The sequence below is a fragment of the Mycetomoellerius zeteki genome, unplaced genomic scaffold (assembly GCF_001594055.1).
Source record: "Mycetomoellerius zeteki isolate Tzet28-1 unplaced genomic scaffold, Tzet1.0 scaffold39, whole genome shotgun sequence".
NCBI lineage: Eukaryota > Metazoa > Arthropoda > Insecta > Hymenoptera > Formicidae > Mycetomoellerius > Mycetomoellerius zeteki.
In genome coordinates this window covers 956,668-974,056 of record NW_017257381.1, presented here as the reverse complement: position 1 = coordinate 974,056, position 17,389 = coordinate 956,668, and the positions used below count along the sequence as shown (strand labels likewise).

Below are 17,389 nucleotides of genomic sequence, written 5' to 3'. Positions count from 1 at the left end.
TATGCATATTGTGCGTCTTTGGCTACGTTTACATCGTGCGCTTAGTCCGCGACCTATACGATAGGTGTCTTTGTTTAACCTACAGGATAAAAAATTGTTTAGATGATGTCAAACTTTCATGTTTTACATTAATATTGATAAATAAATGAGCTTTCAATTGCCAAACATACGTGAAATTACACATTCAGACAGTGTCTTTCCTAGCTTGATTATATCGATTGTTGTGAAAGTATATAGATACACTTACATCGAGACTTATTTATTTAACAAAATAAGAAAAAAATATAGAAAAGAATTGCTTTTAATGCATTATATTCTGTAATTCTCACAATACTTACTTTCCACATTTGTTATTTTTTTTTAAATTTTTCTACATGTAATTCTTATTTTAATTTTTTCAAGTTGAAAATGATAAAAACGATAGCAAAATTCTTATTTTACGTTTGTCTAGCGCAGCAAGACTAATTTTCGTATTGGTTTATACAGCGAAATTATAAATACCTGGCAGAGCCCCTGGCCATGAATGATATTCGTTTCGATCGATCGATACCAAGCTAATTGTAAGTCGTGCCACCGCACCACAAAGATATGACATAATCGAGCATCATTTCAGCTACATTTTTTCTTTGCACGTGGCGTGATTTGAAAGACCGGTCCCCACCTTGTCTGAGATCGGCCCCTCGAGCGGTCGACCTTGAGACCAGCTGACAAACCGAGGAAGATGAACGACGAGGAGAAGGGAGAGAATTGCGCAACGCTTCGAAATATCGTGAATTTGAGACCGGCCATCGAGATCCTCGTACGGTCTCTTTGTCTTTAGTAGAGAAGTAAATATTGGGTGCTTTCCAGCAACGCGCGGAACACAGTTATACACCGTGTGATAGTACAAGTAATACACAGTGTCGACTTGTATAGCTTGAACGTTGCTCACCTGTTTTCAATTTCATCGCCAAAGTGAAATAAAAAAAAGATCTTATATATCTATGTCTGAATATATCCGAATATAATTGTAAAATCTCTTGTTGAAGTACTACTTCTAAAAAAATTAATAAAATGTAAAAATTTGATATTCGTGAAGTGATATAAAACGACACGGTCGAACATAGCATTTTAGCTGTGTATGTTTGTGTCGATTTGTGTCATAATTGGAAAGCACGGAATCATACACTGTGTTACAGTGTCGTCTGTGTAGATACTGGAAAGCATCTATTGTCGAGTCTCTTATATTAAACTATAATAAATATTCTGTCTTTTTCTCTTCTAAACTTCGTTCAAACTTAAAAATATTTCGCCAAACTAGTGTCTTTTAAATGACTTTGTCTTTTTCTTAGAAAGATAATACTATACAATATATTCCAGAATCGTTAAGATTCTCAATCATATATTCATAAGTCGATTTCTCTTTAATAAAAATTCTAGGAGATACTATTATTTATTAGAATTTTTTAATTGTTAATTAAATTTATAAGTTATTTTATAAATTATTACGATTAATATAATACAATACATATATTTATGTGTTGTAGCAAATTAAATATATTAAATACTATTTTATACGCGATTATTAAGTAATGTATCGATTTCCGATCTGCTCTCTCAGATTTATTTGTAAAAATTTATTGAGTCATTCTTATTATCGTAACTCTTTTTCGAATCGTCCACGTGCAACAATCAATATTTTGTCAACGACTTAATACGAAAAATCTATCTCGAGTATGTGATATACATAGATGAATGATTCAGTTTATCTCCAAAGAATGCGGTACTTTACAATTCGACAGACACATATAATTCTTGACCATCAAAAAGATTTGTGACTGGGTCACGAGACTGATCGTAAATTTTCATTTTCTGAGAAAATAGTAGTAGCTTTGTCGATTCGTGAAGTCGTGATTATTCTTGTTTTCTAATCGATACAATTTATTCGGTCCATCTGGTATCTTGTTTGAAGATTTGTAAACATTTGTGTTATTGTATATTGGTGGATAGTTTTAGGTTTTAGTAACGAATTTCGGATACTGCAGTATCCGAAAGAAAGAAATGCGAAGAAAATAATATACTTGATGTTTGGTAAAACGAGGAATGAGAAATCGGCAAAAAATCGCAACCAATATTCTAAAGATAAAAAAAGCATTTAGTAAAGGAATAATGAATTTAAACGTAGTCACACACACATCATAATTAAATCGAAGCTTTCAGAGGAATCGAAAGCATTCTATGCTCTTTTTAGTGCATGTAACATATTAAAAAAAGTGTATTGGGAAAGAGATTCTTATAGAGTACGGTAATAATCGAAAGGGAGCGAGAGAGAGAGAGAGAGAGAGAGAGAGCTCGATTCGCGAAATAGTAAAGAAACGATGTAATTTTACTCGTCACAGAAGTGAGATGAGAAACAAAGAGCTAGGCCATCGTTGAAGTTTGAAAGAGGTGGTAGGAAAGACGGAGTAGTAACGGGTAGCAAGAGAAGGCGGGAGAAACATTCTGATGGAAAGGGGAGTATCGAGAGAGGGTGGAAAGAGCGCCATGTTCGCCCTCTGACGCTCTTTTGAAGGTCAAGGTTTTCCGTCCCTTGTTGATTGTGTGTGTGTGTTTTTGTGTGCGCGCGCGCGTGTATGTGTATGAGAGATATACACACGAGGATAACTACGATAAATGTGGTGGAGGATGGCTCAGTCGTAAGAGGGATGAAAAGAGAGGGGGGGAGAGAGAGAGAGAGAGAGAGAGAGTAGGGAATATATACGTGGGTGGTCGAGGGTAAACTGTAGTAGAGAGGGGGAAGTATAGGGGGTAGTGAGAGCCTGGTGCCCAGTATTTATAGCGCTTGCGAACCGGTCGATAACGGATAGCGACATTGCGCAGTTGGGAAACCCCCGCGTTGAAGCGAGCCCACGCATATCGCCCTCTTGTCGCCCTCTCTACCAACCCCTTTCATTTTGACTCGATCTTTTTCCCCTCCTGTCCATCTCTTCCTCTTCTTTGTCTCTTTATTAGCAGCTTAAATTTAATTTTTACTTCGACGCGGAGAGTAAACGTTTAATCTATTGTGTCGTTCCACCCTCTATATAGTTTTCCTTTTTCTCAGATCTTCTCTTTTTATTAGTAGATTTATTTTTATCCTTGTAATAGTATTAACTATATATTTGTTTTCCACAGCTTCACTTTTTAAATGTGTATTACTTTGAGATCTTGTTGTAAAGCATAAAATGTATCTAGATTAACTTTATTAGTATAATCCTCAATTGTAGATTTTTTAATTAATATTGAGTTAATTTTTTCTTATATTAGTTATCAAGATATTTTATTTAAAAGAGAAATAAGAAATGATGATAAAATCTCTAATTAAATTTGTTATTTTTGTCTTTTGTACTCCATTTTTGTTCAATAATTGTGAATATTTTTAAACATTAAATATATCTTAAAAATATTTTTAGATACATATATATTTTTTAAAAAGAATTCTGAATTTCAGATGAGTTCTGAATTTTGATTTCCTTTAAAGAAAGCAAGAATTTTTTCGAGAAGAGTAAGAATATTTTTTTGTGAAGTCAAAATGTCTTGGTGTAAAATTAAGTTCTACATTCGATTTTATATTTTCAGGTATATATACTTCACATGTATAATTATTAGATGCTTTATAGTATAAATATTTTCTCAGTATATCCCGAACGTGATCAATAATGCTTCATCATATATCTTTAAAGAATTTTTCGTGATTGTTGTTTCATACATCATTAACTTTAAGTTTATTTTTGTAAAGATCTTAATAGCAAATTCAAGGTGGAAATTGCTGTGATAATTCATATCTGTTTTGCGTCGAACATGGCACATTTATCTGTATTCTAAGTATCTTAAAGCTTTAATGACTTCCTTTATATGTTTCTCTCTTCTTCTATCTATCTACTTTTCTTGAATAATTCACCGGCAAACTCATTATAAGCGTGTTACTGTACTCATAGTCCTAAGTATAGCAACCTTACGTGTATTTTTGATGCAATTCATAGGGTGCGTTATCGGAAAATGACCGAATGGCATGACAAGAGGTGTTAAATTAAAACTGCGATCGATTATCTAGAATAAAAATTGTTAATAAAGATTTTCAGAATGAATCGTCGCGTATGCGATGTGATTTCGCCATCACATTTTATTCATAAAAATATTTACAGTTAAAGGATTATGAAGTGTTAGATGAAACATGAATATGCGTACATATAGATTTGTGTGATCATATATCTATTTTTTATAGTAAGTAAATATTCGGCACACAATGAGAAGGAAGTTTTTTTTATTTTTTAAAAAGATAACGTATTTGTCTTAGTGTTACTTAATTAATTACATAAAATTGTGATAACATAGAATATTTGTGAAAGAGCTACACATACATATTACGAAAAATACTACTTAAAAGTTACGTACATACGTATATTTATATGTGTGTATATAAAATTTATATATGCATTTTAAATTTAAATATTCTTCAGATTTATTGTTTAAAAAAAGAGAGATTTCTCTTAATATTTGGTGTATTAATAATAGATGCCATTTCAGAAATTGCTTGGTTTACAAAATATATTGGCATGAAATATAAAACGTTAAGTATGTGATTTTAGATTTGAAAAGTAATGAGCATTATGTGCTTTACGATGCTTTTTGTTGAACTCGCTTATGATTGAAAATTATTCATAGTCTTCGTATTTCGTTCATCCCGCTCAACAGCATTGTGCCGATTATCATTACTGAGTCGTTAGTCAATCCATAATTAAATGTGCATAATATCGTCGTAAAACTACAAGTTTTATATGTTCTGCTGTGATAATTAATCACGAATGAAAGTGCGAGGATATTATATGTCAGGCGCGCTCGTTTGAAGTAATATGACACGAAGAATAGAGAAAGTTAATGCACTGTGAAAAAAGGAAATGAGAGAAAATCTCGCAATTTGCGTTCGTTTTTAAAACGTAACCCGTAATCTTGTCTTAAGAATCGAGAAAATATTTGAAAATGTAAACATTCAATGTTGTTCATATTAGCGAGTGAAATTCTGACGTTTTCACGTAAATCATGTCCTGTATAATAAGTTGTAAAGTCTATTGTGGGGAAGGATGGAACTTGCAAAAAAAATAGACTAGCGAATTCGAGCGAAATAATTACGAACAAAAATGAGAACGGGATAAAAATCTTTTCTGATTGGGGGGGGGGGAAGACGAAATAGGGCGGGGAGGATAGGAAAAAAGGACTCGGAGTAGGCGGAGTAGTGTGAGGATACAGTGCGGGGGTAAGTGCATTGCCATCCCTTTCGTTCTGTGCTGAAGCGCATCGAGGATGGCTGGTCGAGCCCTCTCTCTGTTCCCTTCGAAAAGAGAAGAGTGGGAGAGGGATCGTTTTGGTGCGATGCAAATAATGAATAGTTTGGGAAGATGAACTCCGGCGAAGGTGCATCTCATTGGGATAACTTCACAAGAGTACAAAAGTCACCACATACTATAATATCTTTTTTATGTTCTTTTCAAAGACAATTGAAATCGGTATAATGATCAATGAGACAAAATTTTAATGCTAAGCTAAAATAAAATTGTGATGCTTGTGACACCAGATGGAATTATTTTCTACATTTGGCAAAAATAAAAAAACGAATTTACCGAAATTGGAACAATTTCTTTCGATCCATATAATTTCGAAAATACGAATCCACAAGTGGATGATTCTTATATATTCAAATGTATTTTATGATCACGTATGGTTTTTATTAAAATACAGACACATTTATCTTAAATTTTACTTTTATCAATTAATTATTTTAAATTTTTAAGATAATTTAATCTTGAATTTTGTAAATTTAATTTTTTATCTTGAGAATTAGGGATTGATGAAGAAACATCTGGCATCTGATTGATAACTCTTTCCAATAATTTTCCGTACTTACAATTTTGCTTTTACATAGAAAAACTTTTCGTTATTTTTAAATATCTGTCATATCGCATCTATAGTGTTATGTGAGTTAGAATCTTGCAAAAGTCGGATTACTTATCGGACTAATACTCGAATTTCCGAGTTTTCAAAAACTTATTGATAACTATAAAATTTTTTCCATTTATGTAATTGGTATAGATCGTATAATTAATAGAGAAAGATTGATTATTAAAACAGTAAATACTATAATACGAGAAACTAACTTCGAGTAAATTAATGCAGATTTTATCGGTGAGACTTATTCTTGATATTTCTTTTCTCTCTCTTTTTCATTGTTACTGAAGAGTAACATTAGTATAAATTTATATCCGAAAGACGTAGAAAACAAGCGGCGGAGTGAGAGAACACTGTGAGAGGATGGATGCACCCTTTTCCCCTCTTTCGATGAGGGATGGCACGCTGGTTGGGGAGGATGGCCGCCCTTTTCCGAGGAGAGAGAAGGCAACTCGTTGGAAAATTTATGCCGGCAGCGGATGGACCGTAAAGGTCGCCGTGGTTGTCTCCTCACTTCGGCGCCGTCGCCGCCGGTTTTGCCCTCCTTCGCAAAGGTTGCCAGCTGAGAGCAACGTCAGTAACGAGAGTAGATCGTAGTGTTGTCGCAGCTTGTCTCGGGATCAGTTATGTGTTCTTCTATTATCGCGAAACGTAGTCTCTTCTCTGGAAGGGACAGAGTTTTCAATGGCGTGGTATTTATAGGAGTGAAATTTATAGAAATTAAAGTAATCAGCACACACGCGTGCGCGCGCGCGCAAGAGAGAGAGAGAGGAGTGAAAGGGAATGAGAAAAAGGAAGAGCGAAAAGATGCGAGACAAAGAGGATGAAATCAGCTGGGAAAAATAGTGTGGAATGCGTAGGTAGAAGAAAGAAGGTGCGAATGAACGTTATCAATGCACACTTTGATTCCGTTTTTTCATTCGAGACTTTGGGTCTTTAGATCGGCGTAGTAGATTAATTGGTGAATTATTCGCGTAATGGCTGAAATAATTTCTCGCGGCGGAGAAGGGGGAGGCGATAATTTCTGACAATTCTCAATTTATTATATTCTTAGGTCATTTAATTCTTTAATAAAGGTTGACATCTTTCTTTGCATCATTTAACGATACATGTTATCTTGACTTTAAAACCCATATTTTCAGAAGTATTATATATTTTATCCATAAATATGCGTTTTTATTTCTGAAATTTTATAGTGTATGTAACGTGAACTATATATGCTAATGCGCAGTAACATTGTTACAAGCGCGTGTTCTGAATACGGTCCTAAGGATTTATGCACAAAACATCATGTTTCTAAAGTTAAATAAGTTTTTTATGATATAACATTATATTATATTTCAGAATTGAATTTTTCATGTTACAGTGCATTATGCAAATTATCCAAATTAGATTACGTCACATTACGAAAAACGAATATAGCTACGTTGCGATGAAAGCTTTAGTATACATATATATATTTCTCTTCATCATTACTTATTGACGTTGATCTATGATGCCGATAATGTTCTTTGCGAACACTCGAGATCAGTCGTGCCGCGTGAGAATGATATCATGTCGATATTCGATTATTGCGATGCGGGTGGTGTCACGCATCGACGAAATCAATATTGAGTGTGTGAGACCTTGGATCCCAAGGACATGTATGGCGAGATAAGTCCGTCGGGAGCATGACGCGTGCAATTTGTGATCATCCAATTGTTCGTCATTCATAAAAGGATCGATTGTTATCGCTAAGGGAAACGCACTTCATAGAACATTTTGCTCTCTTGTTGCATGTCTAAATGAAAGATCTTGTAACGTGTGCTCTTTTCAGGTTTCAAATTTTATTTATTTTATTTATTTATTTTATTGTTATTATATGTATCTATTATTATTTAGATTGTAGTATTACTTAAAGCACGAGGTATATATGCTAGTTGTATATTAATTAAGCTGCAAATTAAATTTAAAAAATTTGTTCTACTGATGAATGACAGTATATTGCCGAAGAAAATGCAATGTGCAAACTTTTGTGTGTGTATTATGAGAAGTTTCGATACGGTTCGTATATGCGAAAGACCAGCGATGCACTTGCAAATGTGTGATACGCGGTATTCTTATTCATTTACTGGTACTTTTCTTATCTAATGCAAAACACTAAAAGTTTCTCTGAAATATATAGTTTTGCATTTTTGTTGCGAATTTCCACCGATGCAATTTTCCGCATTTCATTTCCTTGTTGAAAATGGTCACAGTTTCTCTGCTAAATGTTTTCTTTTTCCTTCTGTGTGTTTTCGTTTAGTTATCGATGTTTCTCTTCGCTTTGTATAAGCATACGTGGAATGATCGATTTTGCTAAATCATCTAAAAATTTAACTAGAATATAAATCTGAACATAATTGTGTTAGATTATCAAAATAATTTGTAAAACGCTCAAACTGGGTATATAATACGATTATTTGAAATTAGAAAAAGATAAAGAGAAAAATGTGAAAAAATTGCTTAATAGAAACAAAATTAAAATGTTTTTTAAAATTACTGAAGTTAAACGATTTATATTAAAAATGTTATAAAATTTAATCGCCGTTTCATAAACTTCATTTGAATTTATTCAAGCGCATGGTTGTAGCAATATTACACGCATCTCGAATACGCTAAACATAATGGCTTTTTTTAATTTCGCACTTTTTTTGGGTACGCAGTTTTAGTTTCAGCAACGTTGCATTGCAAGATTTCTTCATTATCGAATCCGGAATTAATTCGATGTTATCGCTCTAACGAGCGACGATGTGACAAAAGGTGCCTCTTGGATAACTAGTGCAACTATTTTGTATCGATTAAATATCGAAAGTGTTTAGCTAATGTGAGTTGATGTACGTATGAAAGAGAAAAAACGAAAGTGAAAGAAAAAAAAGAAAGGAAAATATTTTATTTGGTAATCATATTCAAGTGTAAGCAGGTATTAAATAGATATTTGCATATAGGGATGTGTGTGTATACGTGCAAATGTACGTCAGTATCATCGCGAATTAAAATTGCATTTGGTTAATTATTGATGACGTCAACCTGCGTCATCGCTGCGTCTTTGATTGAAAATAGGATTTTCCTTTCAACAAAACTATGAATCATCTCCATAGTGTCGTATAATTAATCGTCCAATAATACAAGGCAGTATGTGTTGCACAATTTTTAACAATGTATTTTTTTCTTGTGGATTTCAGTGAGCAGACTCCATTGCGAGTCGGAATCATTCAAAATGGATCTCATCCTGGACATCAACAGTTGGTTGTACCCAATGGAACTAGGTGAGTCTTTTATTATTGATAAATTAATTGCTTTTGTTTATTGAAGCGATCAAAAGTGATATCTAATATTCGGTCACACTCACACTATTGTTCCAATTGTGGTAATGCGTTAATACTGTAAACTAAAGAAAGAACACTGAATTTTTGAGAGATTTATTCGTAATTTTATCAAGAAAAAGAGTGCGAGTACGAAAAGTCTTGGCTTATTTTCAATTGTAATTCCTAAACGAAATAATTAACTCTGGCTATATATGTAAGTAAATTTTACGTACAAGTGAGCGAGGCTACTGAGCATTGAACTATGTCTTCAGTGGTCATTAGAAGGTCCAGTTTATCATTGTAAAAGGTAGGCTAAACTTAAAAATTGTGTTCGTTAGATCAGATTGAACCTCTAGGTAGTCAGTATTATAATAGAAAGCCTGATAAAAGTGATTTCAGTTTTAAAGCAATTTTGTGTTATTATTTTGTGTTATTATATATTTTGTTTAAGTGGAGGAGGAGATACACGTATATACAATTGGATTACATGCTTTACATGTCATTTCAAGATGAATATTTAATAATGTACTTATTCTTTCCTTTTAAGTTATAAGTTATTTGTATTTATAAAACTCTAGATTATACCTATATAGGGTTTTACATCGGCTCAGTTCTGGGCCCGTACTGGCTGCCATAGTTCAGGTACTGGCGCAGTACTGGCTAAGTACTGGATGATAACTTGGGCCTAGTATTGGTAGATGATACTGGCCCAATCATTTTAGCCAATCATTTGCCAGTGATGGCCCAGTACTGATTGACAGAACCTTTGCTGTCAATTGACAGTCGTAGCGTTGGCTAAGCGTTGGTTTCGTTGTAACTGCTGGCGTAACCCTATATGGGTAAATACAAAATATTTTTTGTCGTTTAAAGTACGAAATTATGAAAAACTTATGTTATATTAATTAAAAATTCGTATTATTTCCTTATACATAAAATTTATGTATCGATAACAGTACACTATCACTGAATAGCGATAACATTCTAGAGTTAAATACGCGTTAGGTTAACTATATTTTTATACAACTTATATAAATATACACTGAAAAAAATTTCTGGTTGAAAATGGACGAATCAGAATTTTCTGGTTAAATTAGAATTCTAGTTGAGATAACCGGAAATTTGGTTGATACAATATTTCTGGTAAAATCTACTAGAATTCTTATTTTTACCAGAATAATTATAACAATCAGAATAGTTATCTCAACTTAATAGAATTTTTGTAGACTTAACCAGAAAATTCTGATTCGTCCATTTTCCACCAGAATTACTATTTAATCCAACCAAACCATTTTTCTCAGTGTATAAAAAGTATAGAGAGCCACTTAATATTTTTATACAATTTTAAATGTTTGATAACTCATAATATTTTATTTGTTTAGTATATCATTTGAATGATTACAATTTATTTTGCAACTATCTAATTCTATGTACCACACATATATATTTTGTCACTTTTTATCATAAAATACGTTATTGTCTCGAAATCGTAAATTGAATTTTTATTCAGAAATGTATTCGTAAAGAAATAAAAAAATATATGTACCTTATAAGAGAGAATCATTCCGTTGCTTCGTGCAGAGGTATTATAATTTTTGATTGATAATTGTAATTTCTGAGTCATTAATTTTTCATGTTTCTCTGAAATAATCATAAAAATCAATCCATTATTTTGCATTTTTAACGTTGTATTGAGAGTTAAAAGCAAAAGCTCATCTCATACGTGATACATGTGAGCTGAAAGATTTTTTACGGAATATTCGAAAAGCGATACTAAAATAAGCTAATTTAAATGGTGAATGGTAAAAATTATTTATGCGCATTTTATTGTGATCAATATAAAATATTGATAAGCTGATATAAAATATATATATATATATTTTATATATTATATGAAGCTTTATCAGACACACACGAACACATATTTTATTCAACACAGTTAAGTGAAGAAAATAGTAAAAAAGGCCACATATTTTTTTCAAGATTATCTAACGATATTTTTGTGTGGATTTTAAAATTTTTTCAAAGGTCAAGCAAACTGCGTGTCGATTATTTGTCAGCTTTGAAACACAGTCCTAAACTGAAGCTGGAATTGACAAACAGTTTAATATTATTGATGTGCTAATGAGTATCTTTAAAATACTGTAAAGAATTTATTGTGAAAAATATCACCTTTTCTAGACGAGATTCGAATCTGACTCTCCCTCATTCCGTGCAGGCGTCTTACTAATTCAATCATCGAGGCATGTCGTGATATTAATTGCGATAACTAGTATATGTATATATATGTTGGAAAAACGTTTTATCAATATTTTAAAGATGTTTATTAACGTCACTAATATTAAATTGCTTGTCTATTTATTGTGTGATATATTACTGTAATCAAATTTTTTATGCGGACAAAATATGAAAATATACACAAAATATCTAAATATGCACAACTATGCAAATATGCACAATTAAATATGTATTTTTAGAATGCTTTTTCAATTTTGGTCTTACTTTCTTGCTTTCCAAAAAAATATACAATTTTATGAGAATCCGATATCTACAATAGATTTTACGTAATCCAGTTATCAGTTTAGGACTATTATATGTTTCAAGACCGACAAACAGTTTTTTTGAATTGGAAATTATAAAATTCATACAAAGATATCATTAGACATCAAGACCTTCCTTGACTGAAGATTACCTCCTTTGTTAAACATGTGTTGAATATTTCTCGATTGATTTTTCACTTAAAAATATCTTATTGTTAGAGTGGAAAAAATTGCTAAATATATAAAATTCTTTTCAAGAGGATACTTTGTGGTACTATTTAATTATGAAGTAGAATAGATTTTGAAATATGAATTGTATTAACTTTGTTTTCAATTTCTTTGTCATTTAAATTAATCTACGTAAAATTAACATATTATTTTATCAGATTTATTTAACGTAATGTTTGTAAAATATAATTTAATGTTAATATTTAATTGATAAAATTGATATTTAATTGATGAAATTATATCAATCGTACATCTTGCAAGACTAGTTTTAGTTTTGATATCAGCCAATTAAATTTTCTTCCACTAGTACATATTATTATTATTATTATTGTTGTTTTTAAAGTTCTATGCACGTTGTTTCCAACATCTTTAGAAATTGGAAGATGCATAAAAGATTTTTGTCGTATGTTTCGAATTGCGTCGCGTGAAATTATGTTGGCGTTTATGTGCGTAATCTTTCGAAATGCATTTGGCAACTGTGAGCGGTCGTGATTTTCCCTCTCGTATGACTTCCAAACTTCGCCAATGGGGGGGGGGCACTTCCGGTCTCTTTCTTAAACATTGAAACTTTCTACAGGGAACTCTAAAATAGGTTTCAACTTTGCAACTTTTTTAATCCATGTTTTTTTTAGTAAAAATGTTGAGGTGCCAATAGTTGTCAAAAATTACGGATAGTCGAAAATGAATGATTTTAGGTAGTAAAGATTTTAATAGTAGAATACATTTGAAAATATTGATATCCTTATTATAGAATTAATGTTATGTAATTAAATAATACAATTGATTGTTAATAAAATTGTATGGATTTTATTTCTCGAAAGCAATATTTTCTCATGTTTCGAAAAATATATGATACGAAAAACTTTTACAATACAAGAAGTTTACATTTTTAATGTATTATAATAGTTACAGTAATATATTAAAAATCTTTTCCTTTTATTTCAAACGCTAGCCTTTCATTCACGTTTTTCAGATTTCTTGGCAAAAGACATTTAAGATTCGTTTCTTACACTATTTATCACTTTTTGTATTTCCGTCGCTAATGCGAATTTCTTGCATTTGTCTTTTAAGTTGTCTGGCCAAATTTTGTGTTTGTGTGTGTGTGTGTCACACAATGTAGTAAAAGTTGGTAAGATCTAAGACAATATTTTATTCGCATAGAGAGCAAATGCGTTTGATCAAAGCCAAACTGAGATTGCAGTAGCACATCTCTCTTTATGAAGTACATGATTAATCTAGAAATGTAAAAACAATGAAATATTGAACAAAGTCAGTGATCAACCAAATTGGTTGACAAAGTTTAAATAATTATTCAATCGAACATGTAATTAAAATATGAAAAAGAAAAATATATATAAAAATATAAGACGTTTCGGGACTACCGGTCCTTCAGTTATACGTTAGATGATAAAATGTTAATTAAATTCGATAAGACATTTTCAGATGTATTATTACAAGAGATACGTAGATGATATTTGCAATGAAATGACCTTACGTATTAATCGGTGAAACGCTGATGTCATATCAAAGGACGTGTGATAAGAAATTGCAATGATTGTCAAAAAGCAGATTATAACGTCCCAGCATCACGCTATGTGCTCAATATCCTTTTAATCTCGAAATATTTCATTTAAACATAGGCCGGTTTTCATAGTCCGTTCTTATTTCAAGATCGTCTTAAGTAATATCTTAAGATGCTAATACAGCCCTCTGTATACAATCTTAAGATGTCACGAACCAATCAGAGGGCCGTATTAGCATCTTAAGACATCACTTAAGACGGTCTTGAATATAAGAATCGATTATGAATATCGCCCTAGTCATTCTTTCTGAGAAAACCAAACAAGTGCAAATAAAATGTTTAGGAAATCATCCTCGCGTGTGCTATTATGTCATAATTATTTTATATATTCCAGAAAAAAACAAAATTTATTTTTTAAGGCTCCTGTATAAAAATCACCACAGCCATTTTGGATTGTGACATCAGAAACGAGAAAAACAAAGGGAAAAAATTTTTTGAAAATATATTATTATAAATATATTAAAATGTATTTTTTAATAAGACAACATTTGCAATCGATAGAATAAATTTGTAAAATATATCAAAATCTCGGCTTATGTTTTGAGAATCAATAAATAATTATATACTTGAAATTAAATTATGCCTAACTAGAAATTGAAACCAGCTATATATATATACGATTTTAATCTATTCCAAAATAAAAGAGTTGTCAGTATCTGTATTTTATAAGTGTACTCTATCAAATGCGAATATTGTTTTATTGAAAAATATTTCTGTTTTAATAGATTTTACAGCAATTTTCATTGTTTTTTCACTTCTGATATTAATCTGAAGAGTGTGATGAGTGGTCAGGAGCTTCATATAAGCTTTACATATTATAATTTTTTTTTATTCGCACTTAAACGTATTACGCATTTATAAATATTTTTCGTTATACTTTCTATGTATAAGATAAATATATAAGAATAAGTCAACGCGATAGAAAAATTATATCAATTAAATATTTTTAAGAAATTTCACTCGTTTCTAGTATTTTAATATTTTTATTTTATTTATTACAAGAAGTAACTTAACGACTACAATTTTAAAATTTATAAATCAACATTTTCGGTTTTGCATTATAATATTTGCCACGTGACAAATGATAGTGAAATCATACATGTATATAGTCTTTCGATTCATCTCTGTGCTAATCGCTACGTCCACGGAAATAGTTTACCCCTAACATCTTTTTTTCTTAACCCGCCATCTTTTCGCGATCGCTCGTCCGGTTATATCGAAGATACGATGACGTGCGATTTATCGTTGAGTCTGGCCATCTTGCTCCAGCGAGCACGTTGCGTCTCGACGGAGAGCAGCGCGATCGCGGCGATTAATGCTTCCTCGTTTCTGAACTTGACCAATGGAAACTCGCTGACCGAGTTCGACTTCGAGGCTCGTCTTGACTCCGCCTCTGAATTACCGATGCGGTTGCAGCGATTGGTGAAGTTGATCCAAACTAAGGGCAACGATGCTTTATTTTGATACAACCTACTGTCCGTCGGATAGAGACGTTCCATCTCTTTGAGTCGGGCTCAACGAAATTGGTCAATTCCAAAGTGAAATTATATCGACTTTATGGATCGAAGTATTTATTTTGTATTTTTCAGCATACGCGTATTTACAATGATAGACCTGTAAATGTAATTTGCTGTCGCATTTAAAAAGTTTAAAATTATTGAAGATCCTGCACATACATTATGAATAATTATATGACAAAGTATAGATAGACCTGTGTGCGGTCACATCGTATAAATAATCCAATTTTACAGATTAGATTCGGATGCTTTTTTAAAAAGTCCAGACTAAAAACGATAAGAAACAAATAAATTACGATTAAGCGAAAGACTAATTTGTTACTTCGTAGTTCGTAATATTCTTAACATCAGACGTCACGTGATAAAACGTCTGTAACGTTCTCGTTACATATCTTAAATCGAATTGTTTACACACTAGTCTGAAATCGTAACGCGCGTGTATTTACGGAACACATTCGATATAGATAGATGAGTAGATAGGTACGATTATATATACATAACGTATACATATATATACGTGTGTATGTGCCTCGAGAAGGTTAGTCCATAAGGGCCAGGCAGGCAGGCAGGCAGGCAAGCGAGTCTCGCGGCTCGCCTCGCCTCGCCTCGCCGCTGTATTGACGCGCGGCGTTCAGGCTTGCGCGAGATGACGCAATCTCCCTCCCACTATGATTCTCTTTCTCTCTCTCTTCTCACCCTTTTTACCCCGGGCCACTCATTCCGCAGCTCAGCTGCGCTCCCCACTTGGGCGCTCCCTTCCGCAGGCGCAGGTCTTCCGCCGCGCACCTCGTCCCGCGTCCGGCGCCCACAAGTTCAATGCCAAGGTCAAAGCGGCCACGACTCGCAACCATGTCGGTCGTAAGTGCGCGCGATATTCGTTCGTTCTCGTCGGTTCGCTCGCGCCTGTTCCGTGTGCGCGTCGCGTCCGGTGTCCCTCTTTCCGCGTACGCGCTTCTCGTCTCTTCCTCGACGACAGCGAGAGTAAAAGACACGTCGCGCTCCGCTTTCCTCCCGTTGTCCCGCTGCCGTCGTCACTCGTCGATGCGATGTCTATGTGTTGCTTTCGCAAACTAGGTTCGTGCGCGCTACGTTCAAAAGTGCCCGTCGACGAGTTTCGCAGGTGAAAATTACGCTCGAATGTGCGTCAGATGTTCGTCGTCTCGACGACGAATGAGCAGACATTTTGAATATACGACATCCGCGTCGTAGTGTCGTTCGTTTCGAGGTAATTACCGTGCATTTGACGGCAGTACGGATATTTTAAGATAATTCACGCGACGCGAATATTTCGACGGAGCACTCTGTCTCTTTCTAAAAACAATGCTCGATGACGATGACAACGACGATGAGGAGGCAGACACGGCGTGGGCGTCGACAAGGAGGGATGGAGAATACGTAGTGCTCCGGGCTGCCGATCGAGAGCGTCGATTTGTGATCTCGTGAATCTCCGCTCCGCTCCGCTCCGCGGAAGGGAGCGGGAAGGTCGGCAAGGTCGTAGGCGCAGCGCGGTGCGGCGCACAGAAGGAACGGAGTACCACGGAATACCCGCGCCACCCGCGGTCGCGGAGGCAGTAGCGCGCGGCGCGAGATTCGCGTCACGGGCCAAGATGGCGGCGGATTTCGGACAGGATCCGGACGGACGCTGCGTCGCGTAGCGTCGCGCCGCGCCGCGTCGTGCCACGCCGCGCCGAGGTAAGCCGCATCGTAGTGTTGGATATACGTATGGTAGTATATCGCCGCCGTCGACCGCGCGCTGTCACGCGTTATCGATTTCGTGGGAGGTCCTCTTCTACGCGAGAATCGTAGCGGCTCTCTCAAGGTCACTCTCGTGAATCGCGCCTGACTTCTTCTCTTGGGGCTCGTCCTCTCTTTCCGGTTCCGCATTAACCGATCCTTCGTTGCTCGAATTAGTATCGGAATGTAATCGATATTTTGCGTATCGTCGCATCACTCTGGAGTATTTCCGCATATACCTCCCTCTCCCTCTTTTCTCTCAATACTAGGTTTGTAATTCACCTCACGCAATTGTATCTTCCTTTGAATTAGAACCGTCTTACTATCTGGACGAGCAAAGTATCGTTTTTGAATATGCCTTCTTTGTTTCTCGTAAATTGAAATAATCCAATTACTCGTCATGCGCCTTGGAAAAGTTTACGTTTTACGTCGAGAGACGAATCATCCATCGGACATGGCGTTTTGGTTGAATGAGGGTTAATTTAAGCGCGAGAGATATTACCG

The 17,389-nt window shown here is 34.2% G+C and overlaps 1 protein-coding gene across 1 annotated transcript in view; it reads left to right on the top strand.

Annotated features, from left to right (window-relative positions):
• The window catches only part of Rpb8 (DNA-directed RNA polymerases I, II, and III subunit Rpb8), a 62,773-nt gene that overhangs the window by 17,932 nt on the left and 27,452 nt on the right, over positions 1 to 17,389 (top strand). The window contains exon 2 of the mRNA XM_018453551.1: positions 9,165 to 9,248. Coding sequence (XP_018309053.1) covers positions 9,165 to 9,248 — 84 coding nt within the window. The remainder of the gene's footprint in view (positions 1 to 9,164; positions 9,249 to 17,389) is intronic.